Source organism: Gracilinanus agilis, chromosome 2 (genome assembly GCF_016433145.1).
Source record: "Gracilinanus agilis isolate LMUSP501 chromosome 2, AgileGrace, whole genome shotgun sequence".
NCBI classification, from domain to species: Eukaryota; Metazoa; Chordata; class Mammalia; order Didelphimorphia; family Didelphidae; genus Gracilinanus; species Gracilinanus agilis.
This window is the reverse complement of record NC_058131.1, coordinates 430417734-430442665: the sequence shown is the minus strand read 5'-3', so window position 1 is coordinate 430442665 and position 24932 is coordinate 430417734. Positions and strand designations below refer to the sequence as shown.

Genomic DNA, 24932 nt, shown 5'->3' with positions numbered 1-24932 from the left:
AGGTGTGGCAACCAAAGTATGAGCTTCCAGTAAGAACTTACCTCTAAGAAAAGCATCAAGGCAATATTAAAAGTCAGTAATCATCTCCTCATTTGTTTTATAAGGCGCACATAGATACTTGAACAGAAAGCTATGACAATTCTAAATCTAAGCGTGTCCTAGATAATGACACGAAACATATGTACCAAATACCTCTTTGGTCTACCAGTCCTCATTGGTCTTAGAGGGCAACTAGGTAGCACAGTGGAAGTGCTGGGCCTGGAATCAGGAAGACTTATCTTCCTTAGTGTAAATCTGGCTTCTAGCAGTCTGTTCCTGAGCAAGTTACCTGTTTTCTTCAATTTCCTCATTTGTGAAATGAGCTGGCAAAGGAAATGGCAAATGATTCCAACATCTTTGAAAAAAAAGATGAAGAACAACTTGGTCTTATTGGCCTAGAAGTTTTTCATATTTCTTTTCTAAGTAAATATTGCCCATTTCAGTTTTATGACTTTCTTGGCCTTCTTGCTATTCTCCTCATTTCCATCTTTGCACCAGTTGCCCTCTATACCTGGAATGCACTCCTACCTCAATATCCCACCTGTTAGAATTCCTTATTTTCCTTCAAAACTGCTCTGAGTGAAGCCTTTCCTGGTTCTTTTCTCCCATCCTGCCACTTGTGTATTTTAGTATATATTTTTGTGGACTTTTATTTTTTGTATTCCTAGCCCAAGGGGCCTAGCACATGGTAGGTAAATAGATATTTGTTAATTGATTTAGTTCTAGGAAGTAAGCTTAAAACACTTAGAATCATAGGTGTTTAGATCATTAAGTCAAAGTAAGCTCATTTTAGGGATGACGAAACAAGCCACTAGAGCTAGCTAAAGTGACATAGTCACCAGGCAAAGCCAAAATTTTAACCCAAGTAATGCAAAATACACTTTCCTCTATCAGTGCATCTCATGGACTTAAACTCTTTTGGCTCATTTGGAAGTTAAGCTTTTAGCCAAGATTGGGTAGCTTTTAGTCAAAGTAATATGCAATTTTTATATATACATTTTCTGTTAGAGATAGAAAATCACTTGAATCCAGAGGCATATATTGAAGCTTAGCTGTATCTAAATTGTGGGGATAGACAGCAGCATAATTATAACAAAATTTCTAAGGTGTAATTCATCTTTCTTTTCCTGAATCATTGTTCCTTTAAAAGTGCCCTCTATCCTGTCATTAGCTAAGTTCTTACTAACTTCATTGGAATAGATGTGGCCTGTGATTTATTGCTGCTATTATTGTTAACATAAATGAGTACTAAAAATTCGCTAGGTGAATACCCATACCAAACAAACTTAGTCATAGTGGTTGCTTAGTGACCTTCAGCTCTGGCAGTGACACAAGGGACTAAATGGAATTGCCCTTTAAGAAGAATGCTGAAGAATTCACGAGGAGCTTAGAACATTTGAATCTGCTTGTAATATTGTTATTTACAGTCTTCAGTTTTTTTCCCCTTTTGAGAGAAATAAAGAATCTTATAATTGCAACTAAAGGTTTGGCAGTTCCTGTTTATATTCCTAAGAGGATCTACTCTTGACCCCAGCTATTTAACTTAAGAGTTAGAAATGCTTTTGCCCTAGGAAGAAGAAAAATTATTCAATTCTTTTTTCAACACTACTTAATCTTTTAAATTCACTGCTTCATCTTTTTGAAATGACCTTCAACATGAATTTCTAATTTAAAAAAAAATCTCATTTCATTAATTTTTTGTCACTAGTGGCTAATAAACACTTAGTTGAATATCACTGACGTGTTCTATATCTGACAAGGATATATATACCTTGACATTTCTGACAGTCATTGGAGTGGCAGGCAGAGAGAAACCATCTGTCTTCCTTTTCTTTTTTTTCTATAGCATCAGCACTTGAATAAATTCATAATTCGAATGAAAGCCCTTTTAATTTAACTATATCTCTTTATATAACCTGTCATCCATTCTATTTAAGAGAAATTGCAAGTGGCAAGTAAATTGACTATTACTGTCTTGTGTAGCTGAACATACCAATATACTTTCCCCCCCCCCCTTCTTTATCCATAGGCTAAAGAAATCCTTACAAAGGAGTCCAATGTACAAGAGGTGCGATGTCCAGTCACTGTCTGTGGAGATGTTCATGGGCAATTTCATGATCTCATGGAACTTTTTAGAATTGGTGGCAAATCACCAGATACGAATTACTTGTTTATGGGCGATTATGTTGACAGAGGATATTATTCAGTTGAAACAGTAACACTGCTTGTAGCTCTTAAGGTAACTTTTACATTTTTTCTTTGCCTATTTGAACTTAGATGAAAGTGTTTTCATATTTCATTGTGGTTTTTTGTTTTACTGAAAATAGTCATTGAAATTTCTTAATTTTTAAATTACTGTACTTTGTGTCTTAAATGACAGAGATGATAGAAAAAAAAGAATAAAAACAATTTCCCAAAGAAACCTACATCCAAGAGTTTGTGTTGTCAAGTTGTGCTAGCTAGCACATAGTATTAGTACAAGTATCCTAGGGTTTTGTTATTGGTAAGCTGGAATGACTGTAAAAAAAATTAATATTATCTTTAGCTCCCTTTGAAGGAAAGCTCTAATTACAAAGCATTATTAGAACTTAATGACCATACTCAAATGAGAACCTGCAGGCTCAATATTGTTAAAGGAGATCTCTAATATAATAGCAGCCATGAACTGTTTTTCCTCAGTGTTGCAAAAGGAGTGAATTGCTTTTGGATAAAAGATGGAGTTTGGGAAACTTTAAGTGCATATCATGGTGGTTCATTTTCTCTTTGAGATTATGAAGCTAATGAAATTCTATATAATTTAAAGAGAAATATTATCATCTTTTCCATAAGAGGATTTCTAAAAACTTTTTCATGGAATGATCTTTTTAGTTTTATTTCTGAATCACTCTTCAGTGACATTTTCCAGCCCTAAAACCAAATGACACTAAACAAATTGAAAATACAAAGGGAAACATAAATCTAGCCTATAGTTAGGGCCCAGAATTACTTTATGATCAGCAGAAAAGAGAAATATAGTCTCCAGTTCTTTTCCCCTAATGATTTGTGTGATTTTTGAGTTGAAACTGGTACTTTAGTGTTTGCCTAGCAACAGGTTAATCTATTGGATAGAATGCATGAAGCTGCTAGAAAGCTTTCAAGAATATTTTGGACTTTGTAGGTTTGGATATAAGGAAAGAAAGTGGGGGTAGTTGAATATTTTCCTAAGTAAATTTGAACGGCTTCTTTGAAGTTCCTTATACGTTGTAGTTGGCTTCCTTTAAAGAGGTTAATTAAATAATGCTCCTTTCTGTTTTGGTGGTTAGGTTCGTTACCGTGAACGCATCACTATTCTTCGAGGGAATCATGAGAGTAGACAAATCACACAAGTATATGGTTTCTATGATGAGTGTTTAAGGAAATATGGAAATGCAAATGTTTGGAAATATTTTACAGACCTTTTTGATTATCTTCCTCTAACTGCCTTGGTGGATGGTCAGGTATGTTTTGATGCCATTCTTTCTGTATTAGTGTAATGTCAGTATTTAGCACTTTCTATGTAAGTGAGTAGCAAGGAACAAACTTTTTTTCTCCCCTTTTGCTCTAGGCATGATGGGACAAAAGATAATAGATAGGATTTCAGTCATAAGTTTATGTAAAGTAAACTACATGAAAATTCTGAGGGAATAAAAAGCTAAGATATATGATTGGCGTGGAGTGAAGTTAATCAGAAAAGGATTCCATGACTACTTATATAAGCTAAATTGAATTGAGTCTGGAAGAAAGTTAGCATGGGTTATGCAGGAGGGAAGCTTTCTAATTTTTAGGAACAACATGAGCATCAAAGGCACAGAGAAAAAGGATAAAGGATACTGACTGCTGTGAAGACCAACCTTGATATGAGACTGATGGATAGTATACATGTATGGGGTTTAAATAGGTTTAGGGCTGGAACATTTATGGAATGTTCCAGTAACAAATTAATTAAAATGCCTAAAGTTTTTTTTTTTTGTTTTTTTTGAGTAATCTTAACATGTAAATAATTCTTTCAGATTTTCTGTCTACATGGTGGTCTTTCACCATCCATAGATACACTGGATCATATCAGAGCACTTGACCGCCTACAAGAAGTTCCCCATGAGGTATTTGTTTTTATTTGCTATTCATAAACTATTCTATCATTTCATCTCTCTTTTTAGAAGGTTACTTTAATATTTGAAACCTAAAGGTTCTTGCTTATATTTAAAAATTAATATCTGCTTCTACAATAGTTCATTTATTTAAAATGTGTTTAGATATAAATAGGTCAGTTACTTTTAACAGTGTTCTCTAGCCACTAACTGAGGTACATCATCTTGAAATATATTGATTACTAAAGGGTTTAGGTAGGAAAAATGTAAGTTGACACACCAGTGTATGTTCATTTATCTCTGTCCCTGGAAAAATAGATTAAAGTACATAAACTCTTTAGAATTGTCTCCTCCATAAGGAAGTGAGAGAATTTGAAAATCAAAATTTTAAAAAGTGAATCTTAAAAATATATTGTCTGTAATAGATTAAAGTACATAATCTCTTTAGAATTGTCTCCTCCAGGGGACAGCTGGGTAGCTCAGTGGATTGAGAGCCAGGTCTAGAGACAGGAGGTCCTAGGTTCAAATCTGACCTCAGACACTTCCCAGCTGTGTGACCCTGGGCAAGTCACTTGACCCCCATTGCCTAGCCCTTACCACTCTTCTGCTTTGGGGCCAATACACAGTATTGACTCCAAGATGAACAATAAGGGTTTTAAAAAAAGAAAGAAAGAAAAAGAATTGTCTCCTTAAGGAAGTGAGAGAATTTGAAAATCAAAATTTTAAAAAGTGAATGTTAAAAATATATTGTCTCCATATGTAGCACATGCTACTTCTGATTTGTAGAAGTTAAAATGATTTGTATTGTGTTCTTTTTCTAAAGACTGTCATTTTAATGTGTATTGATAGGGTCCAATGTGCGACTTGCTGTGGTCAGATCCAGATGACCGTGGTGGTTGGGGTATTTCTCCTCGAGGTGCTGGATATACATTTGGGCAAGATATTTCAGAGACATTTAATCATGCCAATGGCCTCACATTGGTGTCCAGAGCTCACCAGCTGGTAATGGAGGTAAGTGATAGAATCAATCAGATTTAGAGCTAGAAGAACTCTAAAATTATCTTCCCCTATTATAGAGATGTATAATTAAGGTCCAGAGGTAAGGTCTTTTGCATATTTATTATTTTCATTTACAATATTTTTGACAAGTGATCCACCCACATTTTTCTTGAAGACTTCCAGTAAGAAGAGGTCTGTTCCACTTTGGGTTTATTCTTGTTATCGAAAGTCAGACATTGAAAGAAAGAGACTGTTGGTCACGTCTCCTTTTTGTAGAGAAGTTGAACTTTGTGCTCCCTAGTTTATTCTGGAGTATCTAGAAAGCTCTCGGAAAAGAGCCCAACTGAAAAGTGCCCAAAGACTATACCATGCTTTTTCATGCCACTTTGGTATAGGGTGGATTTATTTTTATATAAACAGCATATTAAATATTTAGGCATTTATTGAATATCATGGCCCTGTAACATGTCTATTTTCTGATGTAAGTTAGGTTGTTGTTTTCATTAGTTTTGCACTAAAATCTTTACACAATATCTAAAGTCATATGGCTTGCAGTAGGGCTACCATTTATGTTTCTCTAAGGTTTTTGGAATTTCCTCATTAGGTCTCTTGTGACATAGTGCTCTGTTCTGGTCTAACTTCTCTATCTTTTCAGCTCTGGTTCAACTAACATTTCCATATAGCTGACTGCCAAATTTTATATGCAATTCCCCTCCCCCTCTCCCCTTGAGTTTTTGTGCAATATCTCAAACTACCTTTTAGATATTTCTACTTTATTTGTCCTGTAGATATCTCAAAATCAGCATGGACACAACAGAACTCCTAATCTTTTCATCTAAACCCAACCCCCTCCTGTTTTTCTTATTTCTATTGAGGGCATTGCCATTCTTAGATTCAAGTTTTTTCTATTCTGCCAATTAATTTTGCTGTTCAGACCATAAATTCTGTTTTCACAATTCTCTTTTCTGTTTTAAACCATTCAAGAACATCTTGCTATGGTTCTTCACTCTCTTGGGAATCTACAGGGTCTTTGCCTCATCAAGCATTGATTTCATTTTTCTGCCAAAAAGTGGTGGCAGGAGTGGGGAAGGGAGGAGGGGATACTGAGTGAGTGCATTAGGGTTTAAGGATTACTCTTTTTTGCTATTACTTCAGTGGATTTTTGATGTTTTAAACAATGGCAACAGCTAGAAATTGCATTATACCTTGCACATAATTACTATTTTGGAGAGGTTTATGAGATCTTAAAAGCTGGGAAAAAAAATCTAAGTCCCCTATCTTTTTGTCATGTTGTCCAGGGCCATATCAAAGGAGTCATTCCTGACTCTATTCTCCTTCACTTTCCATCTCTAGTTCTGTGTGTGTGTGTGTGTGTGTGTGTGTGTGTGTGTGTATGTATGTGTGTATATGTGTGTGTGTGTGTGTGTGTGTGTGTGTATATATATACACACACACAGATAGATAAATATAGATATCTTTTTTTATTCATCCCCTTCTCTACTCACATCACAACTGCCCTAATTTAAGTAACTTTTACCTCTGACCTGAACAGTTTTGAAATAATCTCATTGCTTTTCATCTACTCCATTTAGCTGTCAAATTGATTTTTCTCACAATTACAAGCCTGTGTCACTCCCTTACATTAGTATGCCCTATTGTTGATAGAATAAAATAAAAGCCCTTTTTTACCATTTAAAGACCTTCATGGTCTTCCTGCCTATATTTCCAGTCCTTCTAAATGTTATGCTTCTTCATATACTATAGTCCAGTTCTTCTGGCCTTACTCACTATTCCCTACGGGTGGCATTCTATCTCCCACTTGCATGCCTTTTTATCAGCTATCCTTGTGGGATGTCTTCCGTCTTCAATGCTGCCTCTTGTAACTCCTTGCTTTCCTGAAGGCTCTATTCAAGTGCCACCTCCTTTTATAAGACTTCCTGATTTCCCCTGAAAGTGTTCCTTTTCCTTGAAATCACTGTACTTCTTTTGTATTTATCTGCATACATGTTGTATTCCCCTAATGAGATAACAGGACAAGAATTTTTTATGTTCTTTAATTTAGGTAGTATAAGTAAGATAGTAATGAAATTATTTTTAACTTTGTTTTTCTTTTTACTTCATTTAGGGATATAACTGGTGCCATGACAGGAATGTAGTAACAATATTCAGTGCTCCAAATTATTGTTACCGTTGTGGTAACCAAGCTGCAATCATGGAACTTGATGATACTCTAAAGTACTCCTTGTAAGTATTTACATGATAAATTGTCTGTTAAGAAGCAATACAAAATTTTGACAGTGGAACTGAGTTTGGTAGCAGTTAAAATTATTAAAGGTGAATATGATTCTAAAGGTTTAGAATGAACCAGAATGCTATAACTGTTGCAATTATTTGAACTCCTCACATTCATATAATGGTCTAGAGTTTATAAAATGCTTCCTTCTTATCAAATAGGCAGTATAAGAATTATCCTCATTTTACAGATGAGATAGATGAGGTTAAGAATGGTTACTTTTCTCATGGCCATGCCACATTATAGTAATGGTCTAAATTAGGAATCAAAACCAAGACCCCTGAAGCTAAATCTGTTGAACATTCTTTTCTATTATATTGCTTTTTAAAATATAGCTATGGTGAATAGTTGTGGGTTTTGAAAGTTTCTATTAAAGAAAATTGCAGTTCTGTTTTTTAAAGTTATATGAACTCTATGGTCCCATAAGTGACCCTGTGTTCCCTAGTGGTAATAATCTGTGCACTTGCTTTGCAAAGAGCCATTATCCTCTGCAAAGATACAAAATGTCCATGAAATATAATTAGTGTACTAAATAATTGGAACAAGTGTTGCTAAAGTATATAATTGAGACTGGTCTTTCTTCTGCATCCATGTTTTGTTTGTAGAGTTACCAGGAAGTTAAACTTATAATAGATTGTAGGTTGGGAGGGGAGAGGGACAGTATCATTGGGTAGTGATAGACAAACTATAGCTGAGGCTAAGCATAATTTTCATATTTTAGTAAATTAATTTGGCCTTCAGGGCATAGTGGAACCCAGCTTTTAAGCCTGATTATAACATCATAGTGAAAAATTAGTTATGCCAAGGAAAGCTGAAATTCAGAAAAGTGAACTTCAGGATGAGAATAGAAAAAGAATCTGTTTCTGCCACCATTATTTTGAAATCTTGAAATATAAATGATTTGTTTTTCAGCTTGCAGTTTGACCCAGCACCACGTAGAGGTGAACCACATGTTACTCGTCGTACCCCAGACTACTTCCTGTAATGAGATTTTAAACTTGTACAGTATTGCCATGAACCATACGTTGACCTAAAGGAAATGGGAAGAGCAACAGTAACTTCAAAGTGTCAGAAAATAGTTAACATTCAAAAAACTTGTTTTCATACGGACCAAAAAATGTGCCATATAAAAATACAAAGCCTCTTGTCATCAACAGCCGTGACCACTTTAGAATGAACCAGTTCATTGCATGCTGAAGCAACATTGTTGGTCAAGAAACCAGTTTCTGGCATAGGCTATTTGTAGTTACTTTTGCTTTCTCTGAGAGACTGCAAATATTAAGATGTAAACATTAACACCTCGTGAATACAATTTAACTTTCCATTTAGCTATAGCTTTACTCAGCATGACTGTAGATAAGGATAGCAGCAAACAATCATTGGAGCTTAATGAACGTTTTGAAAAATAAGTACCAAGGCCTCCCCTCTATTTGTGAGTTTTGAAATTGTTTTGTTTATTTTCAGGGAATACTGTTTAATTTAATTGTATGATTTGTCTGCACTCAGTTTATTTCCCTTCCCAGCCTCAGCCCTACATTGTTCTTTGTTATTGTCAGATACTGGTGAGTTGTTTTGAACTGAACTGTTTTTTTTTTTTTTTTCTGTAAAATGTTACTGCACAAGAGCGCTGCAGTGTTTTTCATAATAAACTTGTGAACTAAGTACTGAAAAATGTCAAAATTTGATTGTAGCAAAGGGCAGACTGGTGCTGTTTTATTCAAACGAAGAATCAATTTATAAATTGTAGAATTCCAGGTAAAGAAAAATAAAAATCAAGGCCACTACAGAATCTCTGTGGAAACTTATTGCTAGTTCTTGACTTTCACTTCAGGACTGTTTCCAGCAGAGTAAATAGAAATTTGCAGATACCTCCCTTATCTTTCACCACATTTACCTAATTAATTTAGGGGGGAAGTTGATAGTGTGTAAAAATCAAATCCTGATATTTTGAAATTTTTTTCTTTGAAGTAATACCATGTTTTCAAATATTGTCACTTTAAAAAGTCACATTGTCAGTTACTTTCTTGTAGCAAATAAATAAGACTTTATTATCTATAATTTAGCATGGTCCCAGAGAAAAGCAACTTTAAAAAATAGATTTTGGGTCTTTGAGTCTGGTTTGGACTAGAATTTGGCCATTAAAGCTAAATAAGATAAAATAGGAATAAGTCTTTAGACAATGATTTTTATGTGTATCTCCCCCCAGTCCCCAGTCAAATTAAGTTTAAATGAAATGTCACCAATGTTATGGCGTGATTGAAAGTCATTTCTTTTCTAATTTATCCTAGTAAGATTAGGAGGTTAATACAGTGCCTCTGGAATCTTAAAATTTAACTTATTTACTAGCACAGAACCACTATATGACTCCTAAAACTTACAGATCAATTCCTTGTTATGTATAAAAACGCTTTAATTAAAGTTTTCCTATTTTTGTTTGCATCAGTTGGATATCTCTACTTTTCCCTTTTCTGTCATTTGTGGATAATATCTAACCTCCTGAGTAAATGTGTTCAGATAACATTTGGCAAAGGATTCATCAAGAATTGCTAGGGATCTCTTTTTTTTCCTAGGCTCTTAAGTTCTATAAACCTTTGAAACATTTTATCTTCCTAATGAGACTATCAATGTTTTGCAAGAGTACATTGCTTCTCTACACTTTAGATTTATTTCCTCCTAACTTTTACTTGTGTGTTTTTTTGTTTGTTTTGAATCATTTATGTGCTCTTCTCATAAAGAGTTTATATGCACTAGTTTCATTCTGTTGCCCAACTAAGTCAGGTGCCTCAAGTGCCTGTTGACTTACTCATGCAGCTTCCCTGTAGGTCCCATGATGTCAGAATCATCTCTTTAAGGCATGCATTCTTCTGGTGATTGACATGAAGTGCTGTTAATTTAGGTAGGTATTTGTCCTTTCCGAGGTAAATGACACGGGAGATTTGATATTTGGCAAGTACATAGGATCTGCCTGGATGTTGATAGTTTTTAAAACTGTATTTGTAAATCATTTGCAATATATATTTCTAATAATCTTAGGATTGAGTAGGGGTTGTGTTGGTGATTACCATAATTTCCTTTAAAATACAGTCACAGATAATGAAAAGGCCCCTCCCTTTTAATAATTTGATTTGCCTCTATTGCACTTGGAAGCATTTATTCTTGAAAGCTACTTACAAATCTGCTTTTCCCTCAGCCTCTGACTTTCAGAGTAAGAAGAGATGTTCATTTTTTAAGACAGCCAACCTAAACTTAACAGTTTGTGTGCTTTTTTTTTTTGTTGTTTTTTTTTTTGTTTGTTTGTTTTGGCACAGTCTATGTGCCAAACATTTGGTCCCCTGAAGTTTGCATTTATTTTTAAACTGATATTATGGCATTATTGTTTTAATTTTCTTAAATATTTTCCCCATAGGATAACCTCAACATAGAATCTTTTAACTGGCTCATAAGGATAACAGGGATGTTTTTCTACACCCTGTACTTAACTGTCGTAATTCTTTCCTTGCATCAGGAAAGAATAGAATGGACATTGTGGCAGTTCTCTTTCGGGATATATACTTATTTTTAAGGAGAAGTTTTGAGCCTTGAGTAACGTATTTCCTATATAAGATAGAATGAAATCAAGACTTAGTGAATTGAATAAAATATATGATAATTTTTAAAGAAAATGTTTTTTGTAAAAGCCACACTATTTTAACTATACATGATTTGTAACCATCTTAACAGTACAAGATTTGTAATAGTTCCATGTGTCCTTTCCCCTTTCTCCCCCTTTTTGAAGTAGTCTCTTTAATTCAGTTGAAAAAGCACATCTCTTTTAGATCTTTTCCCAGACAAATAGAAGTGCTTCAGCCTGTGTTCACAAGTTTGGGTTGGTTTTTTTTTTACTTTATGATTCATGCTTGCGTGTACCTAATTTGCTTAATATTAAAGCACCCCTGAATTATCATGGAGGCTGGGTGGTCTATGGGCACTATAATTCCAGGAATTCTGAGTCTTGGGAAGTCTATGTGGAGTTCCGAGTTTATGCCACAACAAGGATGGCAAAAAGCTTCAGTCAATATATTTTTTCCTGTTATTTTTTTCTTTTTCTTCCATTTCACAAACTCTAACTTAGTACAGTGAGAACTTAAAGATCCTCTTTCTTAGCTCAGAGGTATATTGTCATTGCCATATGAACTTGTGTCTCCCAAGGGACTTGACCCTAGGTAAATACTTCAGTTTTGCTTGGGAAAAGTCCTACCTTTGGAGTGTGCCGTTGTCTGAAATTCCACCATTAGAGATCCTTTGCTTTGGTGTTAGAAGTTAAATGAATATTATGTATATATATATATATTTTTTTTAATGCACTTACGAGGCTTTGGACAGTGAAAGATGAAATAAGACCATCTTGCCTTCAAGAAACTTGCCATGGATTGGATTCTTTTTATAATGCAAATACTTCTCTAAGCTCAAAATGAGCACATGATCTCTAGGTATAAAATATCCTATTTGAGAAAAGAAAGAGAACATCTACTAACCATGATAGGTGAATAATTTTTGATCAAACAGTCATAGATGATAAAAGTAGACAGTTTTGGATACATAAAATAGCATAGCCTTTTGCCAAAAGTAATATAGATAGGGCAGCTGGGTAGCTCAGTGGATTGAGAGCCAGGCCTAGAGACAGGAGGTCCTAGGTTCAAATCCGGCCTCAGACACTTCCCAGCTGTGTGATCCTGGGCAAGTCACTTGACCCCCATTGCCTACCCTTACCAATCTTCCACCTATAAGTCAATATACAGAAGTTAAGGGTTTAAAATTAAAAACAAAAACAAAAACAAAAGTAATATAGATAAAACAGAAAGGAAGCAGCTTTAATTGAGGAGTGTCTGAATAAGTTGTGCCATAAAAATGTCATTTTGTTCGTAAGAAATAATGGATTCAGAGAAAACCTGAAAAGACTGAGGTAGAGTGGAGTGAGCAGAACCAAGAAAATAATAATAACATAAAGACAATTTTGGAAGATATAAGAACTCTAGTCAGTGCTATCTATTATCAGCTATAATTCCCAGGGACAAATGACAGGTGAATAGACCAAAAGTGAAGAATGAGACATTTTCTGGCATAGCCAGTGTGTACATTTATTTTTGCTTTACTGCTGTTAACTTGTTAAAAGGGAAGTTTGGAGTATTATGGGGAAAGGGCTCAGTAATGGGATTATAGTGATAATGATGCTGGGGGAAATTAGCATCATTGAAGCATTGTTCAATAATATACTCAAGAGAACAATAAGTTCAGAGGAAGACACAAGTTGAACAACTTTGAACCAATGTGTCACATGTGTCATAAATCATATTAGGGGTTCTTTGTATACAAAATGTTCATGTTTCTTAGTTTGTCAAATTCAAAATAACAAAAAATTATAAAACAAAGGCCTAAGATTTTAAATACAGAGTCATTCTCAACTTAATGTGAGATGATTTTTTTTATTTTTTATTTTTAGGTTACTTCATAAAATAGCTGTAGGTATAGAACCGGAAGAGAGTTTCAAGGTCTTCTTGTCCAGGCCTTGTAAAAAGAGGAAAAAACAGCTGGAGAGTAAATTTGCCTAAGGGGTCATAGTAGTAAATTGGCTTTGTAATCTGTTTACATAGCTGATTTTTTTCACTGACTTTCTATTACTTCCCTTGGGTGAGGTACTCAAGCCAAGTCAACAAACATAGAATACTTAGTATATGCTAAGCACTGAGAATACAAATGTAGACAATTCCTGACCTTGTTGAAACTTAAATTCTGATGGAGAAAACATACAAAATGCTGCTGAAAGGGGATGGGTAAAGGAAGTCAAGGAGAAGGTAGAAAAAATCTTGACTTTGGAGTAGAACTTGGAGAAGAATAAAAGCATGGCTAATCTAGGAGCTCTCGAAATGTAGGCTCTGTAGAGAATAACTATTTCATTTAGTCTAGAAGTCTATATATACCCTTAGAGAAATTTATTTACTTTGGATCAGTGAACTTAACCCATGAGGTCTCCCAATTCACTCTCTTATATAGAGGTCTAAGAGACAAAAGCTCTCTGGAGGTGGGGGCAACAGTATGTCCAGGGTAGCAGAACTGTTTCAGGACTTGTAGCACAAAGAGCAGTAGACTGCTATGCAGTGCAGTGCAGTGCCCTGGGCTTCCAAACTGTTACTGACTGATCTTGGGAAAATCACTTCTGAGTCTCAACTTAATCATCCTTGAAGTGGTGATAACACTTGACGCTACCTGAGTCAGCGTTTGTTAAAGACCAAATGAAACAATTTCTATAAAATACTATAAAGTGACTTAGAAGTCCAAGCTATTTCAAAGAGCCAGGGTTTTTGCTATACACTTGGACTTCTGTTAGAGGTAGGAATGTAGACAGCTGATAAAGCTGGTTCTTTCTGAGAGGACCTCTCCAAGTAGTTATTTACCCATAGTTAACGAATAGCCTTGCTATTGGGTAATCGTAGGAATTTAGGGCTGAAAAGGGTACAATTTAGTACAACTTCATTTTACAGATGGCATCTCAAGCCCACAGGATTTAAATAAATGACTTGAAGAATTTGCAGCGCTGGTATTCAAATGAATTTTTTCTCTAAATCTGGTCCCTTTCCTATCATAATATAACCTTTCTTCAAATTTGAACCTCAGCTACATTTTCAAACTACCTAATCTTCAGGCTAGTACTTCTGAATCCAGGGGCCTTGGGGGACAATATTTCCTCACAACATTCCCTCATTGAGGGATCCCACCTAAAGAAAATTAGTAAGTGAAACCAATAAGCACAGTGACACAATAGATCATATTTCACATCTTTAAGTCCCCACCTTTCAACTGAGACAAAGGGAAATGTTTCGTCATGAATTCACTGATTAGTGTATGTAAACTGTCTTTTCTACCCTATAGACAGGACAGAAATGTTTATTGAATGAATGGATTGAAATTACAATTTTTTAGTTTTCCAGTATTAAGGAATTTTTTACATTGTAGACATTCTAATTCAGCTTGTTTTACTCTTGTTTTATATAACTGATACTTTTTCTCATTGCTCTGCAATGGTTAGAATGGATGGTCGCCAAAAATTGTAATTAACCCTTAGGTCACAAGACTGTTAATAGCTAGATTTATTAATAAGGAAAAAAAAAGAAATATGGAATGGAGGTGAAGAATTTCCTAGCCTAATAATCCAGAGCCTAACAACTCGGTATCTCTCCGAATCTCAGCCTCAGAAAAATCACACATATACATGCACATGCTTCCTGCTGGGTCTCATAAATCCTTACTACACTCATTAGCTTTCTTACATCACTCCCCAGAAACAATCACAATTCCTCAATTAGCCTGGCACCACCCAGGAGGGCAGTGCCTGTGGGATCAATTCCCTGGTTGCTGATTGACTGAAATTTAAAAAAAAAAATGGAAGGGAAGTCTAAATCCCTGATTGATCAAATCAAAATACAAATTCCCTTCTCACAATCCCCTTTGTTATTCTATTGGGAGACAAGCATGTTGAAATCTCCTTAATTGAGGGTCTTGGAAGATTAACATGCCTAGTCTCCCCATTGAATTATTTCAAATAACCAACATATATCTCTAAAGATTCTCCCACTAAAGGTATAAAACATTGCCCTTTCTAAGGAAATTACAGCAACCTGGGAACAAGAGGGAAATTTAAAAAAAAAACAGTAATTGGTAAGCACATTGACAAAAAGCCAGTTAGGGGAAAGTCCCCTTTGGCATAAGAGTTTATATTTAGAATAAATGTGTTCAACCATCTTCAGTTCAGTTCATTCTGGATCTTTTGATGCAGCTTGTGGTTTCCACAGGCATCTCCGTGGCACCCTCTTCACCTAAAATTCCTCCAAAAGATTTTCAAACTCTGAATTTTGGGACAACCATAGAATTAAAAACAACAATCCTCAGCCTCCTGATTTTCCAGGAAACGCCCCGTATATAACCCTCTTATAATAAAAGGTAGTTAAGTAAACCAATACATTGTGCATGTATGTAAGCATATACATTTATATTATATCTTTTTAGTTTTTCCTTTGCATAATTATAGTCTTATGAATTGTTCTCTTTTACTTTTTCACAGGTCTCAAACTTCTTTGAATTATTCATAGTCCTCTTTATAGACCAGTAATATTCCATTACATTCATATATGGCAGTTTGTTTATTCACCAGTCAGTGATCACCTGCCTTTTCTAATTTCTTGCTACCACAAAAAGTCTGCATCAGCTGATGTACATATATACATTTGATCTCCTAAACTAGTCTGAGGAAAAAAAGGCGTATCAGTCTTCTTGGACTGACCAAACTTTCCAATAGTGTCTTCCTTATACTCTCATCTGCCATGTATTCAGGCTTTAACTAATGGAAGTGGCTAAAATGAGTGAGTAGCCTCAGGTGGGTGCTGCATATGTAGCAAGGCCAAGGAAACTATTCATGTCAATAATAAATTAAGGATATGTTTGCTTTTTTAGATTTTTGTAACTACAAACACCAATCTTCCTTCCTCTGGAATATAAACCAATTGATATGTATTATTGCATCATTTATACAAACATACACATTGTTGTGCTGTCAGGTCCCATAAATATTGTTAAGACCATGTTAGGATCTTGATGTATTTGAAGATTAGGGAAAGTAGGAAAGTGATAAAGAGTTCCTGCCCTCAAGGCATCCACATTCTAATTAGGTGAGGCAAACCATGAAGGATTTTGCTTCATGGCACATGAAAAGTTATTTAGTGACCTGGCAGGCAAAAAATAGGAGGGCTTATGGTATGACCTTAGAGGGCAATAGTAAAGCAGATGATCCCATGCCATTTCATTGGGGCTCTGGATTATCTCAGGGAAAGGTGAGGAGGGTCAGCACTGAATTGAGCATAGATGCCTAGTACTTGGTGGGAATTGAAATAATGAGGATTAAGTTAGGAGAGATTAAGTGTTCCCAGAGACCTGCTCCTGCTGTTCCCATAGGCATCCATTAGTAGCCTGGGATTGTGAAGGGGATGGTTCCAAAGTCCCTGCTTCAGGGGCTTCTACTGGTTGATCATGCTATCCATTGGCTGTGTAGTATCATGTATCATAGATATGATCCTCCATGTTCACTTTGAGTAAATTAGGAACCATTCCAGACTCATCCTCACCTCCCTCAATTATTTCACCTAGATATTGACAAATATAGATATGAAAATAGAGGTAGCAGGTGGCAGTTTTCCATCAATCATCATCTTGAATAACCTAAAAAGAAGAGAACATCTTTGTCACATATCAGAGATGAAATTTTTCCTATTCAAAAGGAGAAAGTTGGGGAGCCATTTTAAGAGTTCCCACATCACTATCCTACTCTGAGGAATGAACGTATCACAGCAAATCTGGATGAGATTTGGAGGCCCACAAGCATCTCATTTCCCATCTCTAGCTCACTGAACATACTTTAATAAATCTCTGAGATGTGAAGGCCACGTGCATGGACTTTTCCTTTCCCTGGTATGAATCCTATTACCGCAGCTGCTCGTTTTGAAAAGTATCTGCTGTCAAATGAATTAAATAGGAGAAATTGGTTTTAAAATCTCATTTTAAACTCTTTCAAGGAGCCCTCATTACAGTTGCTGCAATGTGAGGCACAATAGATTAGCGTAACCAATCTCTTCTGATACTCACTGGGGACAAGCATTTTATGTTTCATCCATATCTACTGTCTCCATTGCAGAACTCAGCAAAAGACCTGACATTCAAGGGAACAGTAAATGATTTTAAAATTTTGAATGAGAGAATTTGAAGTTGGAAAGGGCTATCAATCCCAACCTCATTTACAGATGAACCAATTGATGCCCACAAATGTAAATGTAAAAAGATTTGCTCATGGTCTGAGCAAATAGAATTTGGACCCCCAGTCACCTATTTTTAAATTTTAAGTTTCAAATTCTTCCCCTCCCTCCTGAGACAGCAATTTGATATAGCTTATACCTGTTCAATAATGCAAAACACTTCTATGTTGGTCATTTTATGGAAGAAATAAGATAAAACATTAAAAAAAAACTTGAAAATAAAGGGGTAAATAGCATACGTTACATTCAGACTCCATCAGTTCTTTCTTTGTAGGTACCATTTTTCATCACAAATCCTTTGGAATTGTCTTGGCTCTTTGTATTGCTGAGAATAGCTAAGTTATTCCTAATTGGTCATTATACAATATCACTGTTAATGTGTACAATATTCTGGTTCTGTTCACTTTGCATTAGTTCATTTAAGTCCAGATTTTTCAGAAATCAACACCTGCTTATTTCTTATAACACAATAGTATTTCATATAACACGAGTTGTTCAGCTATTCCCCAATTGATTTCCAATTCTTTAAAGAGCTGCTATTTTCTACAAATAGGTTCTTTTATTTTTTAATCTCTTTGGGATATATCCCTAATAGTAGCTATGCACTTTTCTAGCCTTTGGGCATTGTTCCAAATTGTTCTACAAAATAGTTGGATTAATTTACAACTCGACCAACAGTAGTGTCCCAACATTTATCATTGTCATTTTCTGTCATTAACCAATTGGATAGGTGCAAGTGTAGGTCAGAGTTGTTTTAATTTGCATTTCTCTAAACAATAGTGAGAGCATTTTTATATGATTATGAATACCTTTGATTTGTCTGAAAACTGCCTGCTTATATCCTTTGACCATTTATCACCTCTGGAATGAGTTATAGCCTTATTAATTTGACTCAGTTCTTTATATATTTGAGACATAGGGACTTTATCAGAAATATTTGCTGTAAAAATGAGTTGATAAGAGGGGGCACCTGGGTAGCTCAGTGGAGTGAGAGTCAGGCCTAGAGACAGGAGGTCTTAGGTTCAAACCCGGCCTCAGCCACTTCCCAGCTGTGTGACCCTGGGCAAGTCACTTGACCCCCATTGCCCACCCTTACCAATCTTCCACCTATGAGACAATACACTGAAGTACAAGGGTTTAAAAAAAAATACTAAAAAAAAAAATGAGTTGATAAGGGAAGTATAGTAGGATTGCCTAGATTCAGTGAGGGTCCAATTGAGGTTATAGAATATAAATTTATAGTGGACCCAGTCAGAAGAATTGTGTGATATTTCTCTGCTTTTGTTCAGCAGCAAAGGCAAAGAGTGGTAGGAGTGATCTAAGATTAAAGCTTGATTGAGATTAATTAGTGATATTATAAGGGGACTAGAGATTTAAGAAAGGAAGGCACTGTAATTTGTTCACCAAGGGGTCAATATTAGGAGGGAAGGAATGGTTGATATAGGGGAGAGAACCTGGAAGAATATTGAGAAATTGAGGGATTGGAGGTTATGTAAAGGAGGGAGAGGTGAAAAGCCAATAGACTGGTTGGATAAGGGGATTTTGGGATATGGAGGTAGATGGTGCATTTATGCAAAATCAAGAATGACTATCTGTGTGTGGCCTAGATGAAATGAGGGAGTAGCTTGTGGAAAGTGAGTAGACTGAGAGACTTGAATGGTTGATATATTTGAGGGAGAATTAAAATGCATATTGAAATCTAATATGAGGGCAAGAGTAGGGGAAGAGAGTAAAAATGGAAGGCAAATATCTAATTCTGGAAGCAAGAGGAGTGACCTGGTTGGGGTGGGGCAGGGCAGTATCTATAGATAATGGCTACAAGCATTTCTAGTAGGTAGTAGATAAGAATAGCATGGACCTCAAAGGAAGAGTGATGGAAGAAGTGGGGAGAACCTAGAATTGACAATTGGGAGTGTCAATATGGAATCTAGAAGCCCCCAAACTTGTAGCCTAGAAAGATTTAATGAACCCCAGTTTATTTAGCTTGAAGGTGATAGCCTCAGGCTTGACCCAGTGACATGAGAGTTCCTCCCTGAGGAAAGGCCAAGCCCAAACCAGTGACTCTTGTCTCCAGAAGCCTCTCCCAGTGTATCACACCCTCCTTCTGAGGATCAGGATCAAACTCACTAGGGACTTTTAATGAGATTGACTGGCTCCCTACTGAGCCAAGGGAGTATTCCCACTCTGATCAGTGAACAAAAGAACATGAATGAAAGTGAAGCCAATACTAGGAAAAGGGAAAGAGGCTGTGTCTTTAGCAGGAGCCCGGTTTCAGTAAGAGCTAGGAGATGGAATGGGAAAGCAATAGATTTAAGATGAAGTGAAGTTGCCTATGGAACAAGCATTCCAAAAGGCATGGTGAAAGGTCTGGTAAGAGAATTGAAGAGGATAGAAATGAGGAATCCAGTCAAAGGAGGTGAGGAATGGAGTTTGAATGATGATCTGCAGAAGTTCAGAGTCACATGAATGTGAAAGGTGTGACCAGCTATAAGAATGTTCATCTTTGACCAGAGGACACCACTCCTGTACTCAGAGGAGAAAGTAGCAGGACAAGTTTGGAAACCCAAAGTTGAAGGTAAGGTTGTTTGCATATAAAAGTTCTCCACACCCCAGTTGGGGCATTGTGCTGGCAACAGTAGTGGCAAATGTCTTGTGCTGGCACAGATAGAAGTTGCTTTGGGCTATATGGAGGAAACCTGGCCTGGTCCCCAATAGCCTTTCCTCCTGGGACATACTGCACTCAGCAGAAGATGAAAAGCTGGAGGCACTAGCATATTCAGGGTCTGGGGTCTCACTTGAGACTGAGCTGCCCTTCATTTTCTGCTAAACCTCTGAGTGAAACTAGACTTGTTCTGCCTAACCACAGCATAGTTCAACATTGCAGAAGTAAATTGTTAGTTTTTGGTTTTTAACCCTTTTCTGTCTTAGAAGTAATGCTGTGTTTCAAGGCAGAAGGGCAATAAGGGCTAGACAATTGGGGTTGTGACTTGTCCAGGGCCAACAACTAGGTAGTGTCCAAGACCAGATTTGAACCCAAATTCTCCTGACACCAGGCCTGGCACTCTATCCACTGTGCTACTACCTGCCTCCAAGGCCAGTGTTCTTTAGATCTTTTAAGTAAGTCTCAGATCTAAGGTAGGAGCCTTGCCAGTTCATTTTGAGTTCTCATGAGTTTCCCTCTCTTATGGTAGTGGCTATGTAGAAGTGGAAGAGACAGCTTGTTGCAAAGGAAGGAGTGGTGAAACTGGAATTAGAAGAGGCCTGGGTTAGAACCTCACTCCTAACACTGGTTGTATGATTCTGGACTTGTCATTTAATGTTTCTATGCTTCAGTTTTCTCCTCCATACAATGGGGTAAGATAGGCATGATGGCACATCTCTATTAGAACAGTCTGTTGCTGGGGAGTCCAAGGGCCGGTGGCTTGCTTGAATTTAGGTGTTCTGAACTGCAGTAAGAATAAAGTCCTGCACAAAATCTGACTTTAATGTGATGAGTCTGCTGAGCACCAGGAGAAGGGGACCACCCCAATTTGGAAAAATGGAGTTTTTGTGCCCATCAGCAGTAGAATGGGCACCGTGAGTGGCCCCTATACTTTCAAAATGGGAGACTTGTCTCCAAAAAAGATATAAATTAATTAAAAGGGATAATGATACCTGTATTATATTCAAGTATAACCCAGATTGAATTGCTTGCCAACTCCAGGAAGCGGGGAAGGAAAGAGGGAGGGAGAAAATTTGGATTATGTAACTTTAGAAAACTCATGGAAATTTGCTATTAAAATAAATAAATAAAGATTATACCGGTATTATCAACAGGCTTGTTTAAAGCTCATGAGATAATGTATGAAAAATCACTTTGTAGACTTTAAAGGGCTATATAAACAAATTATTCTGGTGGGAGAGAAACTTGCCCCAAATTTCCTCAAGCCTTAGGCCTCTAAGGAGGAGACAGAAAAAGCAACCATCTGACTCTTCTTCCTATGACCAGTCTGGGCATATTGGGGGGAGTTTCTAGATTGATGCATGGGATGAATTAAAAAGCATTTATTAAATGCTTACTATGTGGAAATACTGGGGATACAAACACAAAATGACAGTCCCCGTTTTCAAGGAGCTCATATTATAATGGATAAGACAACACCCATGGAAAACTTTGGCTGCAAGTCAGGTGGACAAGTCCCCTGGTCCTTAAGATGCAGTGACAATGCAGATATTAATGCCTCTTCTTTACGTGTCATTTCTACTGGTAAAAATATCATTTTCATATGTTAAACTACTTAACACTAGATGCCACAAGAAGTAAAATCTTATCCCCATTTGAAATCAGATCCCACATGAAGATTATCCTCAGCATCTGTATCACTGGGTTATGTCCAGTGTTGAAAAACAATTAGTTTGAAGGTCCCCTAAGAGAAATTGAATTCACCCCTTTTTTTCAGTTCTATTCTTTGTGGTACAATTTCTATGAGTCATTTCTCTGAGTGTTTACAATAATCAAGTTCCTTGTACTGTCTGAAATGAACAGGGGATGATGGAGAACAAGAAGAATCACCAGGAATGGATGACCTCAGTGTGGTTTCATAATGCTTAAGATAACAAAGAGTTTGATTATTTTAAAAAGCCTCACCCAAAGCACCATAAATAAAAAATTATTAAATATTTAAGTGCCTGTGGAACACACTTTGGAAGTAAGATGGTTTATATATCATTTTTGACTGTCCTGCTTACCTCAGGGCTACTCACATGAAATTTTGCCTACCCATAAAAATCACAGAAACTCAGTTGAAAGGGACCTCAGACCATCTAAGAAGTCTTTTCAAGGTCCCTGAAAGTAGGGGGCAACTGGGTGGCTCAGTGGATTGAGAGCCAGGCCTAGAGATGGGAAGTCCTAGGTTCAAATCTGACCTCAGACACTTCCCAGCTGTGTGACCCTGGGCAAGTCACTTGACCCCCATGGCCTAGCCCTTACCACTCTTCTGGCTATAGAACCAATTGATTCTAAGACAGAAGGTAAGGGTTAAAAAAAAAAAAAAGATCCCTGAAAGTGGTAATTTAGCCTTTACTTGGAGACCTCAAGTTCTAGGGAAATGCACAAGGCAGCCCATTTCACTTTTTGAAAACCTTTTTGGGGAAGTCTTATATCAAACCTAAATTTTCTTCTGAAACTTTTACCTGCTGTTTTTAGGTTAAACAAAACATGACTTCCATCTTCCACATGCCAGCCTTTCAAATATTTGATAAACATGACCGCTATTATGATCACATCCCTCTTCTTTTCCATACTAACATCTCTATTTCCTTTAACCTATCTTCAAAACCCAACATTCCCCTTGCTGTCCATCTGTTTATTCTTCAGTCAATATCTTTGTCTGAACAGGGCAAATTATGTTGGGACTCTCACCTCCCTTGCTCTGGATGCCCAATGCAGTCTATGAGCAAATAACCTTTTTTTGGTACCTTATGACTCAATACTGAGTTTATAGTGCACCTAAAACACCCAGGTGAATTGCTATCTAGTCTTACCTCCCTAATATTGAATTAGTGATGTTGATTTTTTAATATACAAATGTTATACATCAATCAACATTTATTAATCACCTACTATTTTAACAGGCACTGGACATAGAATAGCAAAAGTCAAATGGTTACTGCTCTTAAGTTTATATTCTAATGGAAGAAGACAGCCATATAAACACATATATAAATATATGTAAAATGAACATGATAGCGTAAAAGTTCATTTCATTTAGATTTGGCTCAATTTTCCAACCAGATTTTTTTGGTTTCCTGGCTGTGCTCCAGCACATTAGCTATTCTAACCCTTCTTAATTCTAGTCACTTACCTCTTTTAATTATTTCCTATTAATCCCGTATATAGTTTGTGTGTACGTATTTGTTTGCTTTTTGTCTCCTTGTTGGGCTATGAGCTCCTTGAGCGTCTTTTGCCACTTTTTCATTCCTAGTGCTTAGCATGGAGGCAAAGCTGGCACATAGCAGGTGCTTAATAAATGCTCATTGATTATTGACTATCCCTTGCAGATTTTTTTCACCTACAAATGTGATGAACATGACATCACTGAAGTCATGTATCAAAATGTGACAATTGCTTTCCTGATCCATTAAAACTTTCTAATGGAGAAATAAGCATGTTGTAAGAGGGGAAAAAAAAGTTTTTTGGTTGGATATTAATATTTAAAGGTGTGGTCACCAAGAATTGAATAAAAATCAATTCTAAAATGATTTTAGTAATTTGTTTACAAAATATAAGAGAGAATGGGAGTAGAGAGATGAGAAGAGGGTAGAGTAAAAGATCTAATTTAAAGAACTAGACTTATGTACTCAGTCCCTGACTTTACTCTGGCTGGGCTCTAGAGGTTCCAGCTGGAGAGCCTAAAAGTCAGTTAACAAGGGGTTTTAACCACTAGGGCTTCTCCCAATCACGGGAGACTCTGGGAGGCTAGTAACTCCAGGGAGGCTAAGGTAGTCAGGCTTCTTCACTTGCCACATGTATTTCTAAGGGAAAGATTTAAGAAAGGTCTCACCAAGTCCAAGGCCCTAGCCAGAGCTTCTCCAGATTCAGTTCCAGGCCAAAGAGAGAGTCCAAGGTCCCAGCCAAAGCTCCTTCAGGCCCATCCCCAGGCTGAAGAGAGCTGAACTCAACTGAATTCTTTTTTTTTTAAACCCTAATATCTTATATACATATATAAGATATTAATATAGAATGATATATTAATATAGAATAGATATATATATATTATAGAATGATATATATATCATTCTATATTAATTTTATTTGTTACAGGGCTAGGCAATGGGGGTTAAGTGACTTGCCCAGGGTCACACAGCTAGGAAGTGTCTGAGGCCAGATTTGAACCCAGGACCTCCTGTTTTTAGGCCTGGTTCTCAATCCACTGAGCCATCCAGCTGCCCCCTGAACTCTCTTTTAAAGGGGCTTCCTTTACATCCCCTTTTTGTGCCTTCCTCTTAGTTTACACGTCCAATCACAACAGATGCTTTTCTTAGGACTGTCCTAGAGGCAGTCAGTAAATTTTGATTCATCACTCACTCTAGCACAGTGGGTCACAGACCACCCAACTTGTGAATAAAGTGGGGATGTTCTCACTTTTGGTGATTAGATTAAGGATGGGCAGGGCAGACTTAATTTCATTATCACAATGTGGGATGATAATCCCAACAAATAGTTAAAAAGTTATTTGGGGTCTTTCAGAAAAGAAATGCAAAGACTTCCCTCCAGCATTATTTCCTATTCAATAGAAGGCAAATTGAATCTGGCACCATCTGGTGTCTGAATTTGGAGACAGCAGAAAGGGAGAGCAAGCCTTCACCCCTACAGGCCAAGACCTGGAAATAGTCTTGGCCCTAGAGTGATGATGGTAAGCCTATGATGTGTGTCAGCACTGACATGTGTAGCCATTTTCAATGACATGCAGAGAAGAATGGGGCCACATGCTGAGGATGAAACATTTGCTGTAGTGTACTGTAGACACTGTGCACTATAGATGACAATTCTGCCTATATTAATTTACCTATTTTGGTTTATTAAATACAGTTATATATTATAATTACACATTTTTGTTATTTAAACTATAAATATTGTGAAATTATGTTTTTTTTCTTGAAGTGACATACCACCCGAGT

General features: G+C 36.5%; 1 protein-coding gene across 1 annotated transcript in view; it reads left to right on the top strand.

Moving 5' to 3' along the window:
* Window positions 1-9226, top strand: part of PPP2CA (protein phosphatase 2 catalytic subunit alpha) — a 32847-nt gene extending 23621 nt beyond the window's left edge. Inside the window, exons 2-7 of the mRNA XM_044664687.1 lie at window positions 2069-2278; window positions 3342-3515; window positions 4068-4157; window positions 4995-5156; window positions 7270-7388; window positions 8350-9226. Of these exons, the coding sequence (XP_044520622.1) occupies window positions 2069-2278; window positions 3342-3515; window positions 4068-4157; window positions 4995-5156; window positions 7270-7388; window positions 8350-8422 (828 nt within the window). The 3' untranslated portion in view covers window positions 8423-9226. The remainder of the gene's footprint in view (window positions 1-2068; window positions 2279-3341; window positions 3516-4067; window positions 4158-4994; window positions 5157-7269; window positions 7389-8349) is intronic.
* Window positions 9227-24932: the final 15706 nt, after the last annotated feature.